The sequence below is a fragment of the Macrobrachium rosenbergii genome, chromosome 50 (genome assembly GCF_040412425.1).
Source record: "Macrobrachium rosenbergii isolate ZJJX-2024 chromosome 50, ASM4041242v1, whole genome shotgun sequence".
NCBI classification, from domain to species: domain Eukaryota; kingdom Metazoa; phylum Arthropoda; class Malacostraca; order Decapoda; family Palaemonidae; genus Macrobrachium; species Macrobrachium rosenbergii.
In genome coordinates this window covers 36,578,141-36,605,580 of record NC_089790.1, presented here as the reverse complement: position 1 = coordinate 36,605,580, position 27,440 = coordinate 36,578,141, and the positions used below count along the sequence as shown (strand labels likewise).

Genomic DNA, 27,440 nt, shown 5'->3' with positions numbered 1-27,440 from the left:
AATGATGGCTCGTGGCCAGAACAACGGATAACACGTACATCGGCGTTTAAGTTTTAAATCTTGAAATTTCGCATTCGTATTACTCATGTTCATGTCCACCCCTAAAGAGAGAGAGAGAGAGAGAGAGAGAGAGAGAGAGAGAGAGAGAGAGAGAGATTTGTAACATGATTTGATCGGTCTAGATCCTCAAACTAGTTGGTATAATTTTACTCTGAAAAAGCGAAGCGCGTTTAAGAGAAATTCTTTTTTGACAGTCATCATATATTCTTGATGTCAGTGTTTGCGTTTGCTTCAGTTGGAGATACCTTTTGAAGAAAGGTAATACTGAAAAGATATTCATCACACACACACACACACACACACACACACACACACACACCCGTGCATATACATACATAAATATATACACATATATGTATATATCGTACATTTATGTGTATATGTGTATGTGTGTATAAGGTTGCTGACAACATTCCAATCCACTCTTTACAGTCATGATTCAATGTTAGAGAGAGCGTATGCGTGAATAAATTTACCCAACTGCATTACGGCGGCGGAAGACCACATGATTACAGATACTGGACTATGATATATCTCGTGCACCATTGCCTTCTGATTCTGTTCAGAGTTAACCTGGCTTGAATGTGCTTCAATGTCTACGATTCTATTCCACGAAGTTAAAATGAACTTAAATACAGAACTAAAAGTTAATGTTAATGATACATACATATATATATATATATATATATATATATATATATATATATATATATATATATATATATATATATATATCAACCTCATCTCCGAAGACTTGTCGAGAACCGTAAGGCTCCACTATTTAGCACCAGCCCCTCTATAAGGTGAAAAAAGCATATGGTGAAACTGATTATGTACTGGTGTATATTATGTATATGAATATGTACCTATGAATGAGTTAAATTCTTTTTACGTCATCCTTTTTCCAATGGAAATGTTAATCATGTAGATCCTGCATTCTTGTAGTGCACGATGTCCGCTACTTAGACCGATGTAGATGCAGTCGATAACTTTTATGTTGCTCACAAAGCTTCACAACACTCGATAATTTTATCAACAAGTAATTTTATCATCTGTGCAGTTCTATGATCTCGCTGTATTCACCTTTTTTGGACTTCACCACTTCCCTTCCAGGAATTTTTAGGGATTAGTTAGTAGTTGAACCAATAATGCTAATAATATAAACATGCGTGTTCCAATTTAAATGACATTAAAGGAGAGAGAGAGAGAGAGAGAGAGAGAGAGAGAGAGAGAGAGAGAGAGAGAGAGAGAGCGTTCCCTTTTTCGCGGTTCTTTCATGCGTATTCCTATTATTCATGGGTATTACTGAAATCTCGGTGTTCCATTGAGGAGCCGCACGCTGAATGCTGCTTTTCCAAACGCCTTCCATGTCGGTGGCTCTCACAGAAGTAACGGAGTTTCCAAATTTTGATGATAAGGACCGTCCTGTCATTCCGCGGTTATCCAATTTTTTGAGCACACCCCGCCTCCTCAACCCATAATCAGGAGTCGACAACAACCGAGCTGAAGCTGGAGTGGGCGGAGTGGCTGGTCAGAATTTCTGGTTGAGGGCGTCGGTAGGGGAAGAGGCGGACGGACGGACGGACGGAGGGCGGATGGATTGATGGATATGGGTGGGAGATTTTTCTACCTCTCTTGTATCTCCCGTCTGGGTCTTCATTTATAAAGTACACTAGGTGTCCATATTTACCCTGCCTGGGTTCTCGTTTAGTACTGCAGAACCTCCATGTATTTAGCCTGATTGTCGACAGTATTTAATCTGCTGAACTTCTGTATTTACTCAGGTTGGCTTTAATATAGTCAGTTAGGTCTCTATACTGAGTCTGCTGGTTTGAACTTACAATTTGCCAGGGGGTCCACTGACGTTGCAAGGTGTTCATATAGTATCCACGAATCTTTCACCTACACAGGGAACAGTTCTCATATCCATGAGTGAAAATCGCGTGTTGTAATAGCGGGTCTTAAAGTTTTGCAATATTGTCTTACTTTGCAATTTTTGTTAAATTGACATCTAAAAAAATATCACTTTTATTCACAGTCACTAAAGGTTGTTATGCTCAAGGCTTTGTTTCTCTTTGTTTATATTAGTTTTAGTTATTTACTTCATTTTTAGTTTTCTGTAAAAGAAAACTATTGTGTTGCACTTTATTCTGTCCGCACTTTTTTTGTCTGCATTTTTTCTGTCCGCCCTCAGATCTTAAAACCTACTGAGGCTAGAGGGCTGCAAATTGGTATGTTGATCATCCATCCTCCAATCATCAAACATACCAAATTGCAGCCCTCTAGGCTCAGTAGTTTTGATTTTATTTAAGGTTAAAGTTAGCCATAATCGTGCTTCTGACAACGATATAGGAAAGGCCACCACCGGGCAGAGGTTAAAGTTTCATGGGCCGTGGCTCATACAGTATTTATACCTAGACCACCGAAAGATAAATCTATTTTCGGTGGCCTTGATTATACGCTGTAGCGGCTGTACAGAAAACTCGATCGCGCCGAAGAAACTTCGGCACAATTTTTACTTGTTATTATAATCCTCAAAATTAAACACTGGGGTAGTTGCATAAGTTCAGGTTATTATAATCCTCAAAATTAAACACCGGGGTAGTTGCATAAGTTCAGGTTATTATAATCCTCAAAATTAAACACCGGGGTAGTTGCATAAGTTCATGTTATTATAATCCTCAAAATTAAACACCGGGGTAGTTGCATAAGTTCAGGTTATTATAATCCTCAAAATTAAACACCAGGATAGTTGCATATGTTCAGGATTCCAATTCTGATGGACTGAGGGATTATCAAGCTTTCGTAAAACTGTCCATTAACGACTTGCGTTGCAAATGGCCACTTTCAGTATACAGTCAGTACATATTGAAATGGGATATTTGATAAGTTTGAGTAATCCTTTCTTTTATCCTATTGAACTGCTATTAGATTCTCTCAAAGAGTCGAATTCAGAGTCAATTTTTCTTATACATCAACATTTTTCTCATTACGTACAATATGATCATCGCTAAAAATCGATTTTATTCTCCGGTTCTTAATGTCTTCTTCTGTTTGTGCGAAGGCCGACGGATGCATGATTTTGTGCCCTCGTGTGGCTCAGGAAAAGGGAAGGATGTTGGGGTGGGGGGGGGCGGGGTCGGTTTTGTTTGTAAAGGGAGAGTCAAGGATGAGGCGTATACAAGAGGGAGTTAATAAAACTGCCTCTTAAAACAAGGAGGCAGGTTTAGATATATCGGTGAGATTATTTCGAGAATATACTGTAGCTGTGATGGAGGAATTTATGCTAGTGATAATAACCTGTATAGGGTTTGAACCTTTGTTCGTCGGAACTGCGGCGTCAATGAGCTAGATGTTGTAACGCTAGTTTTAGTAACCAAAAATCAATCACTCGTCGGAACTGCATTTTCATTCTGCGAGTTCAGGCACTTCAGTTGCTTAGTGCGGTGCTTTTCATGTGCTCTGTTATTCATCTCTCTCCATGGATTCATATATTAAGATTAAAGAAGTAGTCTATCATTCTAAAGATTGATGTAATCCTGGAGACCTTTGAAATATTTTATTTAAAAAACTGAAGTGAATCTAGGAAAGGATACCCCAGTCGGGTTTTCTTTTGACACAAGTGCAACGAACTTTTTTTATTGTAACCATAACTTTTCAGTCGCTGCTTCCATTCAGTAAATGAAAATCAAACCAGCCTTGAGGTCCTCTTGTATTGTTATTGTTTCCGGTTTTCCCCCTTTCTTTTCAAATATTCGTATACGAAAAACTCATTTGTTATTTCAAAAGTACAACAAAGGTCTTTATATGTTGAGAATGGAATTCATTATCCATCATGCATTACGATAAGCCAATTAACCTCTCAAGGTGAACCAAGGGGAGCCTCAAATTCTGCTTCAGTTATTCAGCTGAGAGATAGAGAGAGAGAGAGAGAGAGAGAGAGAGACTTAGAAAAGAGGAGAAAAAAACTATTGCAAATAAAAAAAAATGGGACAGACTTTTGCTCTTCCGATTGTCAAGTAAAAGTTCTTTGTTCCCTAAAGCGAGGAATTCCGTACAATTTAGCGAATGATCTTGTTGGCATTTTTTCCGGGAATTCACATTTTAACATGCGTAGTCAGCGATAAAACAACGTGATTTTCCTTGCAAAATATAATGAGATTTCCTTCATTTTCAGCGCTAACTCATCTCAGGGCGTAACGAGACTAGCCAGCTGTCTGACAAAACTCACCCAACCCGAAGGGTTTCCTGTTGGTCCCTGTTGGGGTCACAGGACCGTGAAAGGAAGTGCAAATGATGGGAGTAACATTTCAGAAAAGGAAATTCCTGCTTTTCTCATTCTTAAGGATACTGAACCTTACAGTTGCGTGTATCTAAGTGCACACGGCCGATATACGCCTATTAGCAAATTGCAGAGGAAGTTGATAGTTGCAACAATAGAGGAAGATCTGGGTTCATCGCATTTTTGGTTCCTCAGCCAAAAATCCTAAAATGTTTGTGCGTTGTCACCTGGACTGTGTAACCCGAGTCATTAGGCTGGATAGCTTGCTTAGTCCATATACCTCGAACAAAGCGCAGAAAGAATGAGTAGATAAATTAAAGATATTACTTGTCACCACTTGAGCGAACTTCTCCTAGCCATGCATAACAGCCATCTTATATGCTTTTTTTATTTTAAACTACATTCAACCAAATAAAAACTAGTCGTCATAACTAATTAAAAATCTCTTTTTTCTGAGCTCTTCAGCTCATTAATACCTGTTATTAGATACATAGAATATCTTGAGTATGATTAAATTTCAAGATTAAGGTTCATAAATAGCAAGTACATGCTTTAATATGTCTCCAGAAGTGGAATGAACAGTGTTGCTCAGCTAGACGCGCCTTACAAATGTTGCCCTGAGCTACACTGACGACTCTGTCCTTCGCCGGGAGGGATCCTGTTTAATAATGCTGGTCCTGCACTGAGGATGTCATTTACGGGTTAATGATTGTATGAACGCAGTTGCTTATCCGGATGGGCGAGCGCCCTGGGTTATCAGATAACAATCCTTTTCCTTGAGAGAACCTTTCAGGCATTTTCTGAAGGATTTGCACCCGGACGCTTCGTTGTTCTTAACCTTTCCCGGATGGTTGTCTCACGGTTAAATCGTCAAATATTTATTCCTCTCTCTCTCTCTCTCTCTCTCTCTCTCTCTCTCTCTTCTCTCTCTCTCTCTCTCTCTCTCTCTCTCTCTCTCAAAGTGTTTAGGTATGCTGCAGACATATTCTTATTCTTATTCAGTAGATAAAACCTATTCATATAGAACAAGGCCACAGGGGCCATTGACTTGAAATTCAAGCTTCCAAAGAATATGATGTTCATTAGGAGGAAGTAAAGGGAAATACAGAAAAAGAGATCCCACTTATTAAAAAAGAAAAAAAAATAAATGAATAAATAGATAAATAGATAAGAATGTATTAAAATACAACAAGAATAGTATTAGGGTAGTAATGCACTGCATTTTCGCTTGACCTTCTGAAATTCGAACTGCACGACATCATACTCCGAATCTCAGAAAGTTTACCGGAAATGCTACATTTTTGACGAAGGGCAAAGAAAGCTGGTTAAGTATCATAATCATGCTGTGTGTTGATCTTTGTCTCATGGTAGCTGACGAACAATTGTACGTGTACACGCGTATATGTATGTTTCCACGTAACCGCAAACTTTTTATTTATACGAATGTATGTATTTACGTGTATTTACAAATATTTTAGGGCATGCATTTATGTTATTAGTACCTAGGGCTAATGAATATTCAGTGACAGTTCTAAGCAGAATCTCATTGTATTAAAAGCAGCAGTAAGTTTCACGTAATGTGTTATTGATTGGAATGGCTAATACTTGACTTAATGGTGATAATCTACAGGTTTTTCTAAGGTGTCTTTCTGTCTTAAATATATTATCTGTGATTTCACGCACTTTCTGTGGTGCGAATATTGGTTCATCTTCTCAGATCTTTTTATTATTCCCAAACACGCCTGAGGTTGTGAGCACGGTACGCACGAACACCTTGACAAAAGTATTGTGGTAAGTAATGCGGAAAGCTATTAACATACAATGCGTAAAAGTACCGCCACTTATCGCAAGTAATTCCTGTAACTATCCCGCCATCCTCCTCCTTGTCTGGTTTCCAAGAGAGGCGCGAGAGGCTACAAGGTTGCTTTTACAGAAGTTTCCTGTTGAGACACTGTTAGTATTATTGTATCAATGGCTGGTCTATTGTGTCATTTGAATGATAGCTTCGTCTGAAATGGGGATGCACATAAGAAAGGGAATTCGCTGGGATGCCAGAAAGAATAAGAATTCAATGGGATGGAAGTCGAAATAGGTACTCAATGAGATTCAAATGAAAACAAGTAAAAAATGTGCCGAAGTTTCTTCGGCGCAATCGAGTGTTCTGTACAGCCGCTACAGCGTATAATCAAGGCCACCGGTGGTCTCGGTATAATGCTGTATGGAACTTTAACCACTAGCCGGTGGTGGCCTATCCTATATCGTTGCCAGAAGCACGATTATGGCTAGCTTTAACCATAAATAAAATAAAAACTACCGAGGCTAGAGGGCTGGAATTTGGTGTTTGATGATTGGAGGATGGATGATCAACATACCACTTTGCAGCCCTCTATCCTCAGTAGTTTCTAAGATTTGAGGGCGGACAGAAAAAGTGCAGAAAGAAAAAAGTACGGACAGAATAAAGTGCGGACGGACAGACAAGGCCGCACAATAGTTTTCTTTTACAGAACACTAAAAGGGATTTATTGTTCCTCATATAAGAATGAAAATCCAGAGAAAATCTGGAGGGTCGTCGATGATCATGGATTCATTGGTAGGGCAAATCAGAAATGGAATTCGTTGGCCAATGGGACCTTAGTAAGGTATTGTATTACACTGGTGATGTAAATTTAGACGGTAATCCGCTGAGATATAAATAAGAATTCTTTGGAGGTGCAAAAATAAATGGGAAATTGAGAGGGATGCAAATGGAAATTGATTCAAGTTTGGTGTTTAAAAAAAGGTCCCAGAAAGAAGACCAAAACCGTGAAACCTTTGAAATTTTTGTTTACTTTATCATTAATGCAGCTTTAATTTTCAAAATATATTTTAATTGCAGTTGATTAATGGATTTACGCTGATACTTTACTTCTGCCATAAGGCTGACCAGTTAAAACCACAGTTAAGAATGATTCGCTTTTAATTATTTTATGTCATGCACTAACGAAGTCATTTACAAAAAGTATCGATGAAGGAGGCAGGTTATAATAAAATGAAAGTTATTTTATCAAAGAACGTTTTTAGGCCATTCAGAAAGCACAAGAGTGTACATATTTGACTGATATCCAGCATCTTTGTTATCCAGTCGATTCGAAGTGCCACTCTCCCATCCAGCGAGCAACTTCATAACAGCAGCTTAACGCGGAAGTGTTATATCATGTTATGACGCGTTTCAGGAATCACTCCCAACGGTAAATGTCTCAGGTGACAAACTAGAGATTGCAACGCCTTAAATAAACTGTGACCTCCGTAAGGGGGTAGTGCCGCCAGTGCACCTCATGCGGTGCACTGTAGGCATTACTTAAGGTTCTTTACGGCTTGCCTTCGGCCCCAGCTGCAACCCCTTTCGTTCCTTTTACTGTACCTCCGTTCATATTCTCTTTTCCTTCCATCTTACTCTCCACCCCCTCCTAACAATTGATTTACAGTGCAACTGCGAGGTTTTCCTCCCGTTACACCCTTCAAACCTTTTCTTGTCAATTTCCGTGTCAGCGCTGAATGACCTCATAGGTCCCAGTGCTTGGCCTTTGGCCTAAATTCTAAATTCAGTTCAGTTCAGTAAACTGTGACGTATGTTTGAGCATGCTATATTGAAAAGGTTAAGTATACCTTAGTTTTACCAGACCACTGAGCTGATTAACAGCTCTCCTAGGGCTGGCCCGAAGGATTAGACTTATTTTACGTGGCTAAGAACCAACTGGTTACTTAGCAACGGGACCTACAGCTTATTGTGGAATCCGAACCACATTATAGCGAGAAATGAATTTCTATCACCAGAAATAAATTCCTCTAACTCTTCATCAGCCGGCCGGAGACTCGAACTCGGGCCTGCGGAGTGATAGGCCACAGCTCTACCGATTCTCCCAACGAAGAACATGCTATACTGAAACATTGTCTCTTTGTGTATGATATTTTTAGTTCTAGATTCTTTGCATTCGCTGCATGCTGGCATTTCATCGCAGCAGGTGTTTGCTTGTGGGAGCGGGTCTGTGCGGGTTGATGAATGAACGTCTTAGATGTTATCTGATTATTATTATAGTTAGCAACTTAGCATAGTAGCTCGCAAAAAATCTATCCATTTCGTTGTTAGCCCAGTCGTATTTACTTATATGACTTTCTTTGCAGTTCGGCTTGTTGCTAGTATATACATTTGAAAAGTGTATTATTTAGGTAAAAAAAATTCTCTCTCTCTCTCTCTCTCTCTCTCTCTCTCTCTCTCTCTCTCTCTCTCTCTCTCTCTCTCTCTTTTGATGTCGCAGAAAAACTGAAAAATACAGGGATGTGAAGATTACCCTGCTCTTCAATACTACAGGGAAATTTAGTTTCCTTTTGGTATTTTCTGAGAGTACCGATGTGAACAGTTTTTATTTCCTTGATTTTCGTGCTTCAGAATTTTAAGCGAACCCTGATCGAAATACAGAACAGTTGTTTGCATTAGTCTTGTGCAAGAACGCTTTTTGCGTTAATCGCTCATTCCCGTTCAATTTAAAGTGCTTATAATTTTAGCTCAGGCTTTTTGGAATATGAATTAAGAAAAGAACACAAATGTAAATTTTTATAGCATTCCGATTTTGATTCTGTTTAATGCCGATAGGACGGAGAAATGAATGCCTCTGACTACTCCAGCCGATTCCTGAAAAGGATTCTTGAGAGATGGGATACCGCCTCTTAAGGAAAAAGGGAATAAACCAATCTTATACAAACAAGGAAAAACGGAGGAAAAGAGAGTTCCAAATCAATGGCTTACGACGAGTGACTTGATTAGTGTCGACTACTCTTAAGTGACCTCCATCCTTCAAGGATGAAATAATATTACATAACCCTCTTAAGATCCAAAATGCTAAGAATTCTGAAAGTAATTCATGAGCCAAAGGAAGGAAGATAGTTATCAGGCGATTGAGTAAGATCTTTTAGAGTCACACTCGAGGTGTCTTATTGTAAGTAAGAAATCCGGCCTATTGAATTCCGTTACAGAGCCGGTATTCATTGCGCGAGGTAACTGACGTTTCAATGGTGAACGCTGTTGCACTCCAAAGGGTCGGTCATCTCGCGCTGTTAAGCTCTTTGGTTGAAGGCCAGTTATCCTTAGCACGTAATACCTTGTGTGACCCACCGCTGGTAAATCTCTCCTTCACTAAAACAAAAATAAAAAATAAAAAGTGTCGGTACGAACGCATTTCGTACTCAAGCTCGTTGAGGGCTAACACAGTCATGCCTGTTTTTCCGGTATTGTGATAAGCTTATGGGACTTACGTAAAATCAAGCAGTTTTACGTCATTTTTTTTTTTATATTTTTATATTTTTTCATTTGTATACTCTTCCTACTTGTTTAATCAACCATTATTATTGGAATCGTATGTGTAACCTTCTCTGATTAATTTTTACTCGACATCATCATTTTGCACGGTCAGTAAAACGTGTACTCAGCCTTTCCTAGTCAAACAGACGCGGATGCTGGTAATAAAATTTGCATAAGGCTCCACTTGCATCCCATTAGCGGAAATTGATCTGCGGGCGTACCATCATCATCGTCATCCTCATCCTCGATAGGGGAAAAGGGGCTTGGGCGTTATGTGCTCAGGATGGGCGTCTGATGGGGTGCCTTTGTTTTTGAGGATGTTATGATGGTTCTGCAAACATGACGTCATTCAACGTAGGGTGCGCGTTTTCACTTTCTCTGGTTCTCTGGTCGTTACAGTGCAGTACAGTAGTGGTATATAAGGGAAAAGTGTGTGAGAGGTCCCGGTTGCTATGCATTCAGTGAGCCTGAGTTGTTACTCGTTGAACCATCTTTTATTTTATCGCCATTCTTTGATGAATTATTGTTTTTCATTCTCGCCGATGACAACACGCTTTTCAATATTTTGTGTTTTTTCTTGCTAGAGTCTTTTATACGATATTTCGTGTCCGAGTGCAGATGTGATTTCATAAGTCGAGATGTAGACCTTGGAAGGACACTTCGTGCTCATACATTGACGATATCTTTTGATCACAGAGTTTTCATCTTTCCCTACTTATCATCTGAAGGGATTTCTTTTTTTGAATGAGCGTTGTTCTTAGGGGTAATTGCAACCCTTGTCTCTGTGATATTGAACAATAGTTATAATGTTGAGGTGGCGAAGAAAAACTGATTCAGTACCAAGTTGTAGTTATGTTCTGTACTGATTTTTTCTATTGACAGAAGCCGGTGAATGATATCATGGCAGAAACCTCACCCAAATAAATGCTTGCAATTTCTTGGTGAAAGGTCGCGGGGAATTCCACAGAATTCCCTGGCCGCCACGAGTTTCCAAATATTCTGGAACGAGGTTATGCCAGGTCGTGCGATAGGGTAGCAGCCAAGGCAGGATCAGTTTCAGAAGTGTGGGAAATTGAGTTGGCAAAGCTGAAACAGGAAATTCTTGCAAACTATTTTCTGTATTATTTTTCGGAACAGAATTCGAGGTCTCAGATAAGTTGTCGTATCATATTGTTACTGGAAACTAAAATGGTCTGAAGGAATATTTTGTTATTTTCCTTCCCTAATCTTGGCGTATTCACCAGTGTCTAATTGTTGCTCTCATGTCATGGGAACCTTTACTTTCATAATTACTGAAGTGATCACTGTCTCTCTATGAAATATCGTATATCTTTGGCAGCAAATCTTTGTACTTCACTCTTACTAACAAAGTCAAAGCCCGTCATTTGAGCCTCCCGTGTTGTCAGTGTACCATGTAAATATTATTCGAGCAAGAGTTCTGGGTTCCTTAATAAGTCTTCTTTCTTTAGCTCTTAATGAAGTCAGTTATTGTATTTTGCTTCATATTTATCATAAGAAAAGCATTTCTTAAAAACATCGATTTAAATATGGCGGCGTAAGAAGTGTTGAATTAAGCTTAAAGATTAATAAAGTTGCCATTATTAGTTAAAGATTTTCATATTTGTATCGATATTCTCCCTGTTTTGTAAGCTTCTCAGTTCATTTATGGTGGTGTAAAATAAGTTGTTGTTGAAATAAACGCAGACTCAATCATTGGGTGTCGTCTTTAGATGGTACATAATTGTAATGATGTAGATACGGCGTACCTTCCTGATATTGCACACACAAGCATAAAGACAACTGCATTTAAAGGATGTCTTAGGTAGATGCTAATCTTGTGTATTAGCTATAATACCACACAGTTACTCCTCCCGTAGTGAAAAGGGAATATTATTTAAAACAATTATCATTCATCGCCGTGAGAAAAACTATCGCTAGAAACAGAGGTGAAAGGTTAAGTGTTTTCCATTTGTCACTTTCAATAGCTTTTGCAGTGATAGAAGAGGGAATTATAATGATAATTCTATTTTTCATTTTTGTCGATTACTGGGCAGAGCAAACCTATCCAAAAAAAAATGTATTATTCTCATTAAGACACTTTTCTTTAGGGGAAACTTAGAATAAACATCAGAAAAAGGAGACTGTACCTGAAACGTCATCCACGAGTTTTGTTGACTAGATTGCAACCAAGTCAGAGTCTAACGGGAAATGCGCCATTGACGTTCTCTTATTTTTGTTATTCAAGATCTTGTTCCGTTCTCATAATTTCGCGTTCATCTCATCATCATTTCCCTCCGTCTCCTGTCTACTCCAAGGCCAGAGATGTTGTCACCTCGATGGTTATGCTGTCAGGTAGGCTGTGATTCACGTTCTCTATGATAAATATCACCTCACCGTGAACAGCTTCGCCTCCTTTTATATCGAAGCCAATCGGTTCTATCGGTAATGAAAGGATAGCAGATTGCCTCTTCCGTTCTCCTGTCAGTATTCGTAAACAGTAAATCTTGATTGCATCTTTTTTTTAACCATTTTTTCATTTTGTAAATTTGCGTATACGCCTTTCTAACACCTTCTGTAATACAGGCTAGGCTTGATGTTGCTGTTCTCAACATTACTTGTCAATGATCATTGTTGTTGCATTTTCCTTTTAGTGGATTATGCAATCTGTTTGTCAGCCTTGGGAGACGGCAGTATTCATTTTGCAATTATCCCAATTGAAGGCGTTTCGTGCGTCTATTTCCCTTTTTTTTCTCTCTCTGGTTGCAATTTGTTGTACACTACGCATTTCAATATCGCCCTTCTCCTTGGTTACTGGGTGTTTTCTCAGTATTTATTTTTTATTGATTTCATATTTATCTGTACATTTTTTATGTTATTATGAGATTAAAATAATTGCATTAAAGTTTGGTCAGAATGTACCTTTCATTCTACAAATATCAAAGAGATTTAGCAGTAATTTTACAATCAACGATGTCTTCACTGACTCGTAAGCCTCCTCTCTCTCTCTCTCTCTCTCTCTCTCTCTCTCTCTCTCTCTCTCTCTCTCTCTCTCTCTCTCTCTCTCTCCCCGAAATGAAATAGGACCACCGGCTGTCTTTTGCGCTGGGAAAGTGCAGCTTTGAGCTGCTGGCTCCTGTTTCTTGTATAAAGGTGTTGCCCTAAGGGTTTGTGCAAACTGTAAATACCATGGAAAAATATGAAAAACCATCTGCGCTTTTTCTTTCAGTCCTAAAGAAAGTCTCTCTCTCTCTCTCTCTCTCTCTCTCTCTCTCTCTCTCTCTCTCTCTCTCTCTCTCTCTCTCTCAGCAGACAGCCAATATATACCAATATATATATTAGCATATATATATATATATATATATATATATATATATATTTATTTATATTTATATTTATTTATATAAATATATATATATATATAAATATATATATATAAATATATATATATATATATATAAATTATATATATATATATATATATATATATATATATATATATATATATATATATATATATATATATATATATATATATTTACGCGTTTGTCATTGATTTCATATTCTCAGGCAGAAATTTGTAATGTTGCAAGATAACACCTTGAGACGATCAGAATATAGATTTTGCAGTCTGGTTGTTCTACAGGTTACTTATCCTGTCTCAAGGCCTTTAATGATACACTGGAAAGTTACTACCCTCTGGATAGAAGATCTTAGTTGATGTTGTTCATACATGACATATATACGAATAACTTGTGTTTAATATCCGAAGAACTGTTAAGTTGCATGTGTATGTGCACTTTCTGTTTAAAATGATTCACTAGAGAGAGAGAGAGAGAGAGAGAGAGAGAGAGAGAGAGAGAGAGAGAGAGAGAGAGAGAGAGAGAGAGAGCGAGCTTGCCTGATGATTATGAACCTGAAATACTGTAGGCTATAATTATGACTCCCCAATAGTGTCAGTATAGAAACAAAGCTGTATAACACTATCATCGTTTTTGCATATGAAGTCATTCTTCAAATCATACGCATTTACCATTTCTCTGTAAACATTTACATATTCTTGTTTCAATAGTTCTACCTTACAGGTCGTTTCCATCTAGTCGAAGGAGTAATTTGATAATTGCTGTCATAATGAAGGAAGTCTCAATAAAGTCTCCCACCTCTTCCTCCACTCCTCTCCTTTTGTCTTCCTTATTTTGAAATAACCTTGAGCCTGTTATTAGAGATTACGGGTTGTGGCCTGTAATTACTGTTTAATTGAGTGTACTGTTTTTTACTCTCAGGCTCATTTTTACGGTAAAGGTTGTTTATGTCTGGCGTGTCGCTAAAGAAAGTTCGCCCTCTTGCCAATTACAAAAGTTGGTTTCACGGGTGGGGCAGGACAGAACCAGTCTCATGGAAAATCAGTAAGGGTTTTCAGAAGCAGTGAAGTAGGAAAATGAATACTGAAACTTATTGTAGTCGAATGGGAGAGAGTAAGGTACATCTCTCATGCTTGTTTTGCATAACCCGTTACTGGTCCCCTGTAAGATCATAGTACAGTATGCAAAGTAAGGGGTAAATATATATATATATATATATATATATATATATATATATATATATATATATATATATATATATATATATATATATATATATATATATATATATATATATATATATATATATATATATATATATATATATATATATATATATATATCATATATATATATGTGTGTATATATATATATATATATATATATATATATATATATATATATATATATATATATATATATATATATATATATATATATATATATGTATATATATATATATATATATATATATATATATATATATATATATATATATATATATATATATATATATATATATAAACGTGTTTGTTTGTGTGAATGCCTCTGAAACAATGGTTTTGGGCTGCCAGTTGTGAATGTCAAATTAGTTAATACTAAAGAATCTGTTAACATGGCGTTATGAAGTTCTTTTGATTGGCGATTAGGCTATAGGCATGAACAGAGGCATATAAACTTTATATTTTCCCAGTCCTTATGGTTAACAAGCCTCACTAAACAAACTTTTTAATACTGTAATCCGCGGTTTTCAAAAGTTATCTCAGCTCTTCTTCTCTATGATTATTACTTCGAAAACGTTTTAAATGATTGACTGACGGTGCGTTATTGGGTGTTGCCTTAGTAGATAGCCAGGCATTAAGAATGGGCAAAGAGAGAGAGAGAGAGAGAGAGAGATAGTACTACGCTCTCCGATAATTATAGAATCTAAGACAAATAGGTTTTGACTGCAATGAGTTAAGGCATGAACTTTTCCACACCTGATTAAAAAAACATCGTTTTAATCAACGAAAATAGAGTGAAGTGACCCAGGAAGACGATTCTTTCTTTCTCCGTGTTCTCAGAATGTTGTATGCATCCGTACATTCATTTGCTGTATCACAAAAAAAAAAAAAAAAGACCACTTGGCCAGGTCAACGCCGTCATAGTTTCCTGTCCTCCTCTCTCATTATTGTTACTTTTGTTGCTGAATTTTTGACTGCTTAGCACTCTAAGAACCCCCACCCCCACCCCACCACCGATTTCCACAGATTCTCGGTGAGAAACTAACCTTTAACTGAAAGTTTTAACAATACTTCCTGAGTGTAATACATTCCCTGGTCACCATTGAAAGATAGTAGTAGGTATATCTGGTTTGAAAAAGAAAGCGTCTGCACAGGACAACACGCCTGTACGGTACATTAAGGCTGTGCATTCTGTGAAGTAATACTTGGCTTCATTAAACATTTTTTATTAAACATAATGAAATTAGAATAGACGCATTAATGCTTATTCTGGTGTACGAGGTAGTTTGCTCGTGTGAGCAATTGATTGCGTCACAGGAAGAGGCAGGTGATGCTATTATTACCTGTGACTCATAAAGGCTTCTCTGGCGGGAGTAAAGATGAGGCCATTGATACGATGCACCTTCTCTTCCTTTAGGAGGAGGTGGTTCTATGTAAATTACTCTTCATTGAATATGTATATATATATATATATATATATATATATATATATATATATATATATATATATATATATATATATATATATATACATACATATATATACAGTATATACATACGTAGCACCTTAAGTTTCACTTTCTATATGTTAACAAAGGTCTGGAAAATATTCTTCAAATTGAAACTTTTGGTTTGGATTGAAACAAATGTAATACGTTCTCCCTTTTAAGTTTAATGAACCGAAATGGAAAATAAAAAATGACCAATAATTATTTCTCCTTTACCAAAACAGACTTACTCTCGCATTGTAAACCACGCCTCAAAATATAAGTTTCAGTAACTTAGTCCAAATCTGTTCACACACATCACAGACATACACACACACACTCCATATATATATATATATATATATATATATATATATATATATATATATATATATATATATATATATATATATATATATATATATATATATATATATATATGTGTGTGTGTGTGAACTGATTTTGACTTAGTTATTGAAACTTATATTTTAAGGCGTGGTTTACAATGTGAGAGTAAGTCTGTTTTGGTAAAAGAGAAATAAGTATTGGTCATTTTTGTTTTTCCATTTCAATTCATGTAACACAACTTAAGAGGGAGAACGTATTACATTTGTTTAAATGCAAACCAAAAGTTTCCATTTGAAGGATATTTTCTAGACCTTTGTTATCATATAGAAAGTGAATTTTAAGTTGCTACCTATATTTCATTCTTGATGTTGTAGTCACCAGTGGGAATCTCTCTCTCTCTCTCTCTCTCTCTCTCTCTCTCTCTCTCTCTCTCTCTCTCTCTCTCTCTCTGTATCAGTTTCCAAATGCAAATTTTCATTAGCAGGTCGCAGAAGTCTTGCGCTTCAGTAATGCTTACATTTCGTATTGAAGTTGCAAGTTGCATTCATGATATATTGAAGGGATAGTGAAATATATGTGACGAATTATAATACAGTTGTAAACTGATAGATGATCTTGAGTAATATGCAATTCAAGTATATTATAGTTCATCCGATGGGCAGTCTTACTTTGAAAAACTCCAATTTTTTTTTATTCTCTGAGAGAAAGAGAGAGAGAGAGAGAGAGAGAGAGAGAGAGAGAGAGAGAGAGAGAGAGAGAGAGAGAGAGAGATTCTAATAATGTATGCCATGAAATATTTCCCCTTTTTTACTACAATTTTCATCTAAGAATATCAGAGAAGGATATCCTAATCTTGGCGTCAGATCATATTTTCTTTGTCTTATGTTTTCTGGGTGACTGACACGTTCCTTGTTCAAGTTACAAGCAAAGGATTCCCGCTACATTTGTGTGCCATTTCATGGGCCCTCTTTTGTTTATTTCATATTTTTTTCTGCGACCTCATATGTTATTTCTTTTCCTTTCTCACTTCTGCTGCTAAGAATTTTCCTACATGGATCGTGTGAAATTCCTTTGGCACAGTGATACAATATCTTGGTGGTTTACTCCCATACGGTTAGGAATTTATGGATTATGATTTATTGGAAATTCTTTCTCGTCAGCTATAGAATATTGAACGGATTTCTAAATTTCTTCAAAATTTCCTTTCTTCATCTAAGATAGAATGTAGAATAAATTTAATCACTTATTTGTTTTATTTAATATTTTCTACACATGCGCTTATTAGTTTTTATAACTAATATTTCTATTTTTTAGACTTTATTGGTTCTGTTTGCTTCCATTCATGAACATGAAATTTCTGTTCCTTAAAAATACGTATATTATTTTCTCTCATCACAGGAGTCATTCCTTATCCCTGCTGGCTATGAAAACTTGCCTTTGATAACAGTGTGATACTAACGAAATAACTAAATAAAAAACAGGAAAACAATCAATTTAGACGTCTACTATAAATTTGTTCCAGCGAAATACTTGTAGATTTTACCTGCTTTTGCATAACATTTAGTTGGCTGTTAGTTGTTAGCAAGAGCGGAGAACACTGTATATATGAAGGAAGTTAATAAACGAAGAGTTCCATTCACAGGCTTTCCAGGTTTTATGCACAAAGGAAGCTACATTTTGAATCACAAAAAAGGACAGTTCATTCATAGAAGGTGGTGGACAGTGCACTGATTCACAAAGCTCCTCTGAGATTAAACTCTAGTTGTTTTGCCAAGCAGATGAGATTTCGTAGATTTTTCTTTTGTAAAATTTAATTAGTTATATATTTTTGTTTAATTAATTAATTGTTGTTTTACATTTAGATTTAGTAGTAGTTAATTATTGCCGTTATTTGATTTTATTATTATTTACTTGCATGATTAAAATGCCGTTCTAGATTTATCTGCTTTAACTAATTCATTCTGTTGTACCTTCCCGCAGGCGTACACATCGAGAGCGTCAATTCCCACGGCCAGACGCCTCTTTTCTGCGCAGCCTTCGGCGGTGACAACGAAGTCGTCTCGCTTCTCCTGAAACTTGGCGCCAATCCCAACAGACGTTGTGGTTCCAACGGTGCCACTCCCGTCCACGGCGCCGCCTACCGAGGTTCCAGGAGAGTCCTAAGACTGCTCGTGGAGGCGGGGGGAGACCTCACCCTCGAGGATAATGCAGAACAGACACCAAGGTTAGTCGCAAGATTTAGAAACTTGCGCGAACTACATAACGCAGACAAAGAATGATTAATAATGTCTTAACGGAGTCATAGTTTCCGTTCTCTACAGGTATAGAGCAGTTTTGTCCCACGCAGACAGGTAACATGTTGTCCTAGTGGAAAATAAAGCTTTCTCGCGAGAAGAAAGAAATGCATTAATTTTTCAAATCTGGATCCATTAAAAGGAAAGTTTGTCATTGCTAGGCAAAGGGAGTTCGATCTTCTCGTGACATACGACAGTGGAAGGGATCTTTCCCTGAATCGATGTACTATTCACTTCAAATGTTCATGTATCTTACATAACCACTTGGAGTTGCTTCATGATCTATTAGGGTTATTGATATGATTAGGAGTTATGAACCATAAAACTGATGTTACCGCAAGCGAATTAATACTGCACTCCCCTTTAGATGTACATCATTTCAACGTTCCATAGCTTAGACAGGCAAATATATGCATATATGTATTTATACACAAAAGAAGGCGGGGCAGAGAGAAAGCAAACTTTTTGGTTTCTATGATAATAAAGCCTGGTTTGTTATTTATGTCTTCTGGAAATTATTTCAACAATATCAACCACAAAAAAAAAAAAAAAAAAAACAAAGCGGATTTACACGATGAGACGTTTTATACTTAAGTGTTTACGTTTGATTTTATCAAAAATGTCAGGCAAACATCCTTTCTGATAAACAATGAATAATAACATGGGAGGCACATTATGATGTCATGAAGTAACTGCATAGGGATGACATCACTACGGAGGTTTGTTTCTCCTTTGTAAACGTGTTTGCAGAAAATATACATTAGCGGTATTTTCTTTAGAAATTATGCGCTGTCATAAATTACCATAACACGAAATCTTTCCGCAGATGCTGTTATTATTACCATCTCAGTTTCTCTATGATTGTTTAGTTTGTTTTTATTTTATTTACTGCTCTCTTACGGTTCTTTTGTTTAGCTTTATGAATAGCTGTTAGTGTTCTAAATGTAAGATATAAAAATTTATTAATTTTAAGAGTTATTCTTCGGTACGTCAGGATAGTAGTTTTAGAGATTTTGTCAGATTTTGTTCGTAGATACATAATTCAGTAATGACCGTATCTACTGGAATATAGTCTTCCCCACCAGTTAAGTCCGTCGTAGGTGTGGCAGAACTACTTATAAAAGCAAGTTCGGTGAACCTATTCCGAAAACATTTCACGATAACCACTTTTATATTTATTTATTTCCCACTGAAGTCTCTATAAGCGTCGGTACAGCAGAAATTTTAGATATACTCCAATAAGTTTCTTTTATTTTGGTATTAAAACCATAAAGATTTAACTTCATTTTCCAATAAGCCTTTGGTCGTTGATACTTGTTTGAAGCCTCATGTAATTTTTGTTATTTCTTCATTAACTGTAGAGTGAAAATATCTTTAGATGAAATCTTATGTGCTGCTCTCTCTCTCTCTCTCTCTCTCTCTCTCTCTCTCTCTCTCTCTCTCTCTCTCTCTCTCTCTCTCTCTCTCTTTTCTAGACAGGAATGTCTTATACGTAATTGGATAATTTGGACCAATTTTTCCACATCATTTAATGTGGGGAAATTTTATTCTCCAAATTTTCTCAAGAAGACTCCGTATAAAAAGATAACATTCTAAGGAATGTTTTTTGCCTTCTTGGAAGATTGGTTAAAGGGGCTTAGTTTCTCTTCTCTTCTTTCTTTCTCTTCGTTTCCCATTCACGTTCCGTTTCTTTAGCTTGATGTGGACCTGCTAGATGATTTTTCTTTCATTATCATCCATTATTTTCGTTTTTTTTTAACATTCCAGCTAGAATATCGATATGTTTTAATTTGCTTATTTCTATGTTTTTCATCTTCGATTTTGTCTCCTTTCGTCAGTCTGTTGCTGCCTTTTCTGTTTGCTTTCCTTCTGCTGCTCTGTCCTACTTTACCTTCTCCCTGCTGTCTACTCCTATGCATCGGCATTCTTTTAAATACTGCTTCATTACACCAACTTTTCCTACTGGTTTTCTGGCAGTTGTCTGTTGCTCCTGAGACTCTTCCTATTCTTTCTGCTGCCCGCTACGAGCTCTTGGCCTCCTCCTTGTCTTGTCTTCCTTCTGTCATCTGCTGATCCTCCTCTTCTCTCGTGGCCCCGCTTCCATTAAAAGGCCATTTCCGTCAGAAGGGCCTTCGGGTCAATTACATTCATAATTTCATTTTTTTTTTATTTGGAATCAGAGGTGATCTTGCGGTTGTGACTTGAGATGTTAATCACTCGCCCTCATCTGTTTTTTTTTTTTTTTTGTGAGCTGTGACTGTCATTTTCTGGTCGTAAATGAAAGAGGGAAGCGTTCTGCAATTACCTGTTGATTTTTGACTGGGTCATTGGAACCTTTCCGTGGGTCAGATGAGCAGGCGTGTATGTGATCCAGGTGGAAGACGTTTGGGTGTGAAAGGTATCATTTAAAACGAAATATTGTTAGATCAGCCATTCCGATCTTATCTCAAGCTAAGAAACAGGTGTGTAGATATGATTGTTCTTAGTTTTCCCTGTATTTAAAGAGAAACATTTTGTTATTCCAAAGATTTTGAAAATATTACCATGAATTATTTAGTCACGACGTTTGTTAGCGCGCACTACGCGCACTGGAACAGTGCTGTCTCCCCAACTCTCCCGATCCTCTACTTACCCCGTCCCCACCCTGGTCGGACAAACAGGTTTGCAGGAGGATGGTGGATGTACCCCTACCCTCCGTTCCCCTACCTACCCCGCCCCCCCAGGGGCGGAGAAACCGGTTTGCACAGGGCGGGAGGCTGTGTCACGTCTTCCCTACTGTCTGTTATTATAAATTCTTGCAGAGAGGTTTTCTTTCTGCACTGATTCCGTCTTCTCATTGAGCTTTGTGGAAGTCGTTTAATTTGCAAGTGATTCGAGGGAAAATGTCTAAGATTAAAGCGAAAATTGTCTCTTCACATTTCTTCCCCCTGACTCTGTCTCTCGTTCTCTGTCTCAGAGGTGCAGAGGTTTAACAGTAATCATGCCATGGTTTAGCACTCATTCTCTTTAGGGAAACAAAATTGTGTGGATTAACTAACTCGTGTAATTTACTGTTGCTCATAGTTAACTGGCTTTTGTAGAGTAACCTTAGGTTCAATTAATGTTTGTTGAACTAGTTCTTTTTCATTAACTTATTTGTTAGGAATAGCAAATTCCCTTTGGAATGCCGATTTTTCGTATTAGATTAAATTCTGTTGATTCCACTGGATCAACTCACTGACTAAAATAAGTTCCTGGATTGCTTAGCTACTTTGAATTAATGATTGTGGTCAATAAATAAACAAGTAAAAAATGCGCCAAAGTTTCTTCGGCGCAGTCGAGTGTTCTGTACAGCCGCTACAGCATATAATCAAGGCCACCGAAAATAGCTCTATCTTTAGGTGGTCGCGGTATAATGCTCTATGAGCCGCGGTCCTTGAAACTTGAACCACATCCCGGTGGTGGCTTATCCTATATCGTTGCCAGAGCACGATTATGGCTAACTTTAACCTTAAATGAAATCAAAACTACTGAGGCTAGAGGGCTGCAATTTGGTATGTTTGATGATTGGAGGGTGGATGATCAACATACCAATTTGCAGCTCTCTACCTCAGTAATTTTAAGATCTGAGGGCGAACAGAAAAAAGTGCGGACAGAATAAAGTGCGGACGGACAGACCAAGCTGGCATAATAGTTTTCTTTTACAGAAAACTAAAACCCTGCAGTTAAAGTACTTATTAGATGAAGGGCCACCTTTCATCTTAGATTCACATATCTAACCCTTCCAACAGAATCAAAAGGAACCTTCCAAAGCGGTAGTCTGTTATTTAAAACCAAAGTCGATCAGTGATTTACTACTTATCACTGACTACTTATCTTTTTTTCTTGAATTCGAACTTCATTTGGATCTAATTTTCTTAAAAACACACCCACATCACACACACACACACACACACACACACACACACACACACACACACACACACACACACACACATGTATATATATATATATATATATATATATATATAATGTATATAAGTGTGTATATATATATACAAAATATATATATAATATATATACAGTAGATGTATATATATATATATATATATATATATATATATATATATATATATATATATATATATATATATATATATATATATATATATATATATATATATATATATATACACACATACATGTATATATATCGTATTATGTATGCCTGTATGTGTATATATATTATATATATATATATATACATATATATTTATATGTATGTATGTATATATATATATATTATTATGTATACATGTATGTATATATATATAGATCTAAATATATATAAATATATATATGTATGTATATACACACACACACACACGATATCTTTAAGAAATTAATTTCTCCGGTCAGGCGATAACCAGTTTATGCGGAATCCAGTTCCATAAGATTTGCCCTCAATTCTTATGGTCTTGTTGTTGACAGCTGGCACGTGGGAAGAGGTGAGATCGGCCGTGACATAATTACTTCGCCTCATTAAACCGAATTCTTACGGTTTCCGTCGCATTGGACCTGGAAGATGTTATCTCAGTGATGTGTCGCGATATTTTCCGAGACATATTTTATTATTGAGATGAGATCTCAGGGTAATCACGATATTATTCCTCCATTAGCATTTCCCTCTGATTGTTTTCTTCCTCTGTTGAAACCGTTTGAACAATTATCACCTTCATTTTTATTTTACCGTTCTTGTGTCCTCTATATGCCATGGGCACATTTTTTCATTAACTCTCTCTCTCTCTCTCTCTCTCTCTCTCTCTCTCTCTCTCTCTCTCTCTCTCTCTCTCTCTCTCTCTCTCATAGCGTACTGTGAAACACATGGAAAATAAATGAAATCTCTCTCTCTCTCTCTCTCTCTCTCTCTCTCTCTCTCTCTCTCTCTCTCTCTCTCTCTCTATATATATATATATATATATATATATATATATATATATATATATATATATATATATATATATATATATATGTTTGTCATTCTGTTTATACTTAAAACTGCTCTTTTTGTGTTCATTCGTAAATGCAATGCCAAGAACTTGGAGAAGCCCCTTGGCTTAAGTATGTCTGGGAGATGGTTGTTGATGAAGGGTCTTCAGCGGTGCTCCTGGGGATTCAGGGTCTGTATCATAAGAGGTGGTCTTTTGACACTGCTGGCCGCAGTGAAATGGCGCTGAGAGAAAGTTGACTTTCGGCGTGTAATCCAAAACCAAAACAGCATAAACAACTTGACAGTGACTCTGACTTGTGTCATTATTGAATTCGTCTCTGAATCATTGCTGATTTTCCTCTACTGCCATGATTATTTTGCTTTTTGTGCTTTCTGATTTTCCTTTTATAAATGGCAGTGACTATCTTTTTTATTATTTTTTTTCAATTTTGATTCTTTTTTTTATTGAAGATTTTACCTCTATGTCATTACTGTATCTTTCATTATTATTATTAAACTATACTTTTTATAGTAGTCTTCTGTATATATTTTACTTAATAGTAGTCTGTATACAGAATCATTACCATTTTTAAGGCAAGCCTCCATGGATTTTCATTAATTCTCTTCTTATTTTCATTCTCTTCTGTCTTGTCCATCTCATGTCGGTTTTGCACGGAAATAATTGTTCATTGTGTTGAGGGCAATAAGCAGATGCTTGTTCATATATATATATATATATATATATATATATATATATATATATATATATATATATATATATATATATATATATATATTTATATATTTATATATATTTATATATACAGTACATACGTATATACATATAATATGTACATATATATATATGTATAAATATAATATATATATGTATATACAGATGTAAAATTTAAACGCACAAATTAGTTTTTTGATTATATACCAACTTGAAATTTATCTCATGACTATCACATTTACTCATTTTAAGATCTTTCTGCTTTTATATATGATATTTTAATTTTTTTTTTTGGCTTATTTACCAATTTTCAATCATCATCACTGTTCATTTTTTATATTTAATTTCTATAGGGAAGATAGACGCTTGTGTAAATGATAAGGGAGCAAGAAAGAAATCAAAGTGTATTAAAAGAGAGAGAGAGAGAGAGAGAGAGAGAGAGAGAGAGAGAGAGAGAGAGAGAGAGAGAGAGAGAGAGAGAGAGTCAAATTTCGTAATGTGTGTGGCTTGGAAATTGAGGCGGCAGTACTGCCCGAAACTTGCAAGGAAAGTGCGTTAAAGGAATTCATTCCTTTTTCTTGTTAAAAAAAACTGTTATTAAATTATTAAGGAAACACAGAGGAAAGCAGAAAATTTTTACATAATGTGATCGTTTAAAGAAAAAAATACTTTCGTTAACGACATTGCAACAACATAACTGTTAAACAAGAGATGTACTCTTGATTGCAAATCTGCATTAACCCCACGAAATCGGAGTTTCTCATTGTTTCGGTGACTGTTTTGTTTTTTCGTGGTTGCAACTGTATTAAAATGCATTTACTAGAGGCTAGAAATTTTTGGTTCTGGGTTGTTTTGATGGGATACACAGCTGCTACTTTTCAAGATATAACCATCCATTTTCTGTGCTTCAGCATTATTAGACAAATAAAGCTGTTATGATATATAGTTTTGAATTTAAATTTAAATTTTTTTATAAAAACAATAGTGATGTAAGTTGCAAGGATATTTTCATGTTCTTTTTACTCTGCCTCTCATATCGTCCTGCATTTCTAGTTTGCATATTATTTATCATGAGAATAAATTTTCAAGGAAACAACCTGGACGGTCGTGAACTTGCACAGGAAAAAAAAAAAAGGAACCAGAAGGGACGGTATAACAAGGTGAATATTCCCCACTGTCAGTGTCTCTAACCATATAGATTTCCCGGGACCACCTTGCTTACATAAACGGACCAGTGTAGACTGATTGTGCAAGTAATAGAACACTGCTAAGCAATTCGAGCCATCCGTCTCATTTAGGAGATAAAGTTACGTAATGTGACGCCCCTCTCGCTACGTTGTTAAGCCGATATTGAAACTACAGGGAAGTGACGCTCTAGTTTTGCCTGAAAGATCGCTCTGATTCTGGCAGGAATATGATACACAGTTTTATTAGTGGATGGCGGTGACTCAAAATCAGGTTTTCGGGTGAGGGTTTTCCAGGAACCACCTTGCAGTTTGAAAGGCCGAAAGCTTGTTCTTTTTCATGTTTAAACGTATATAAGAACCCTCAGTATTTACACAAAGTACATATATCTGTTTTTCAAGTGAAGCTCGTATGTTTTTGGAGGATTCTCTCTATATGACTGATGGTTTTATGAGGAGTTTTTCTCAAATTTCAATATAGTACGTGCATATTTAAATTTGTATGCAAGTACGTTAGCTTATGGATGCGAGCACTCGTGTTTATAGATAATTTCTCGGAGAGTCGATTTAGAGAATTATAGTAATCTTATGAATTTGAAAGTCGACAGAATTAATATGACAGCATGAAGGTTAATAAGCATTTTTTTTTTTCCGTTGTGGGGTGTGGGGTGTGCCTTGTTTCGTACTGCATGAATCAACGAAAAAAATAATAACAACGAAGAAAAATCGAAGATGAAGAAATTGCCGTGTCATAGACGCTTCGATACGAGTCAGGAATGCCTGGGGAAAGGCAGTGATCAGTATAGATGTATTTGGGTGACCGTAGTAATAATGTTCACCGAATGCTTCACAGTCGTGGCAACATGATTCACCAATGCCATTGCGGCTAAGATACTCGTGCTTATGCACATTTCGTTGTATTTCTTAGAGGAGATTATTATCAGATACTACCTTTCATGATGAAAATGGGAAAGAACTTTTTTACCGTGGGAATGCAAAAGTAAAAGTTTGAGAGTATTGTAATTCAATCTGTACTAATTTTTTTTTTTCTTCACAAGTGTCTCTCGGTGCGAAATCTTTTTGCGCAGCGTGAAATTTTTCCCGTATAATTTCACAAAATTAGATATACCTGTTCTAGGACGCATATTTCTATTTGTAATGTGACTGAATTTTGCTCTCGCAGTATCAAATAATGATACATCCTCCTTTAGTTGAATCCGTTATTCCTTGATCATTACATGTTCTTGAGAACATATTCCATGGAATGATTAACTTTCTTTTAATGTAGCCACCAATTTTACTCTATGGATCACCTAAGGAACTTGGTATGAAGTTTCCTCCAGAACTGCAACTGGAAGTATGGCGCAAGGATTAGAATTATTTCTCTTTATCGTTGTTCATTTAGTAGTAGTTGTTGTTGCTGCTGTTGTTTTTATGCCTTGTGCTGCCTTATGCCATTTCTTTTGATTAAGTGCAGAGAAAGCCGGGATTAAGCTCAAACTAGTACAAACCAAAAACCGTTCCGAAAAGCGAAATATTGTTGCTTAACGTTACTCTTGCTTCTTTTATATCCGGTAAGGATCACTGTACTTAAAAGTAGGAAAATGTTTTCATACTAAGAGGAACGCTGACATCTTGATTTCATTGGTCCTTTGCCAATAAAGTTTAATAGCCCTTGCAAGTCTTACTTTCCTCCTGTCAAACGTCTTCATGGGTCTGTAGTTTGCTTTTCCAGTGAAATGAGGGCACTCATAGACTCAGTTTTCAGCTAATTATTCTCTCAGTGATTCCAGTGCCCCGATCTTCCGACTCTATCCCTGCCTAATCCTGTGCATCTAACCAAATGTTTTTAAGGCATCTGCCTCTGGTCATAGTCTCGCCCAAATTCTTAAAAGGGTTTGAAAGCCAACTATCTCCTTTCTCTGCTGTCTTTTTTTTTCCCTCTAAGAGTTAAGTCCTGCAGTTCCAGTGCCAGGTTATCAGGCTAAACTTTGTCATAAAAGAGGTCCTTAAGAAGGATGGCGACTCTAACCCTTCCAACTACCATCCTATTGTCCTAGCTTCTACTATTACTCAGGCATTCAAAACCTTACTGAAGCCTTATTTTTATTAATATCTAGGACCTAGTTCTATTCTTACAGGTCATTATTAGGGTTTCCTAAAGGC

The 27,440-nt window shown here is 36.5% G+C and overlaps 1 protein-coding gene across 1 annotated transcript in view; it reads left to right on the top strand.

Moving 5' to 3' along the window:
• LOC136832837 (uncharacterized) overlaps window positions 1-27,440 on the top strand; it is a 305,259-nt gene that overhangs the window by 251,774 nt on the left and 26,045 nt on the right. The window contains exon 3 of the mRNA XM_067094488.1: window positions 18,075-18,318. Coding sequence (XP_066950589.1) covers window positions 18,075-18,318 — 244 coding nt within the window. The remainder of the gene's footprint in view (window positions 1-18,074; window positions 18,319-27,440) is intronic.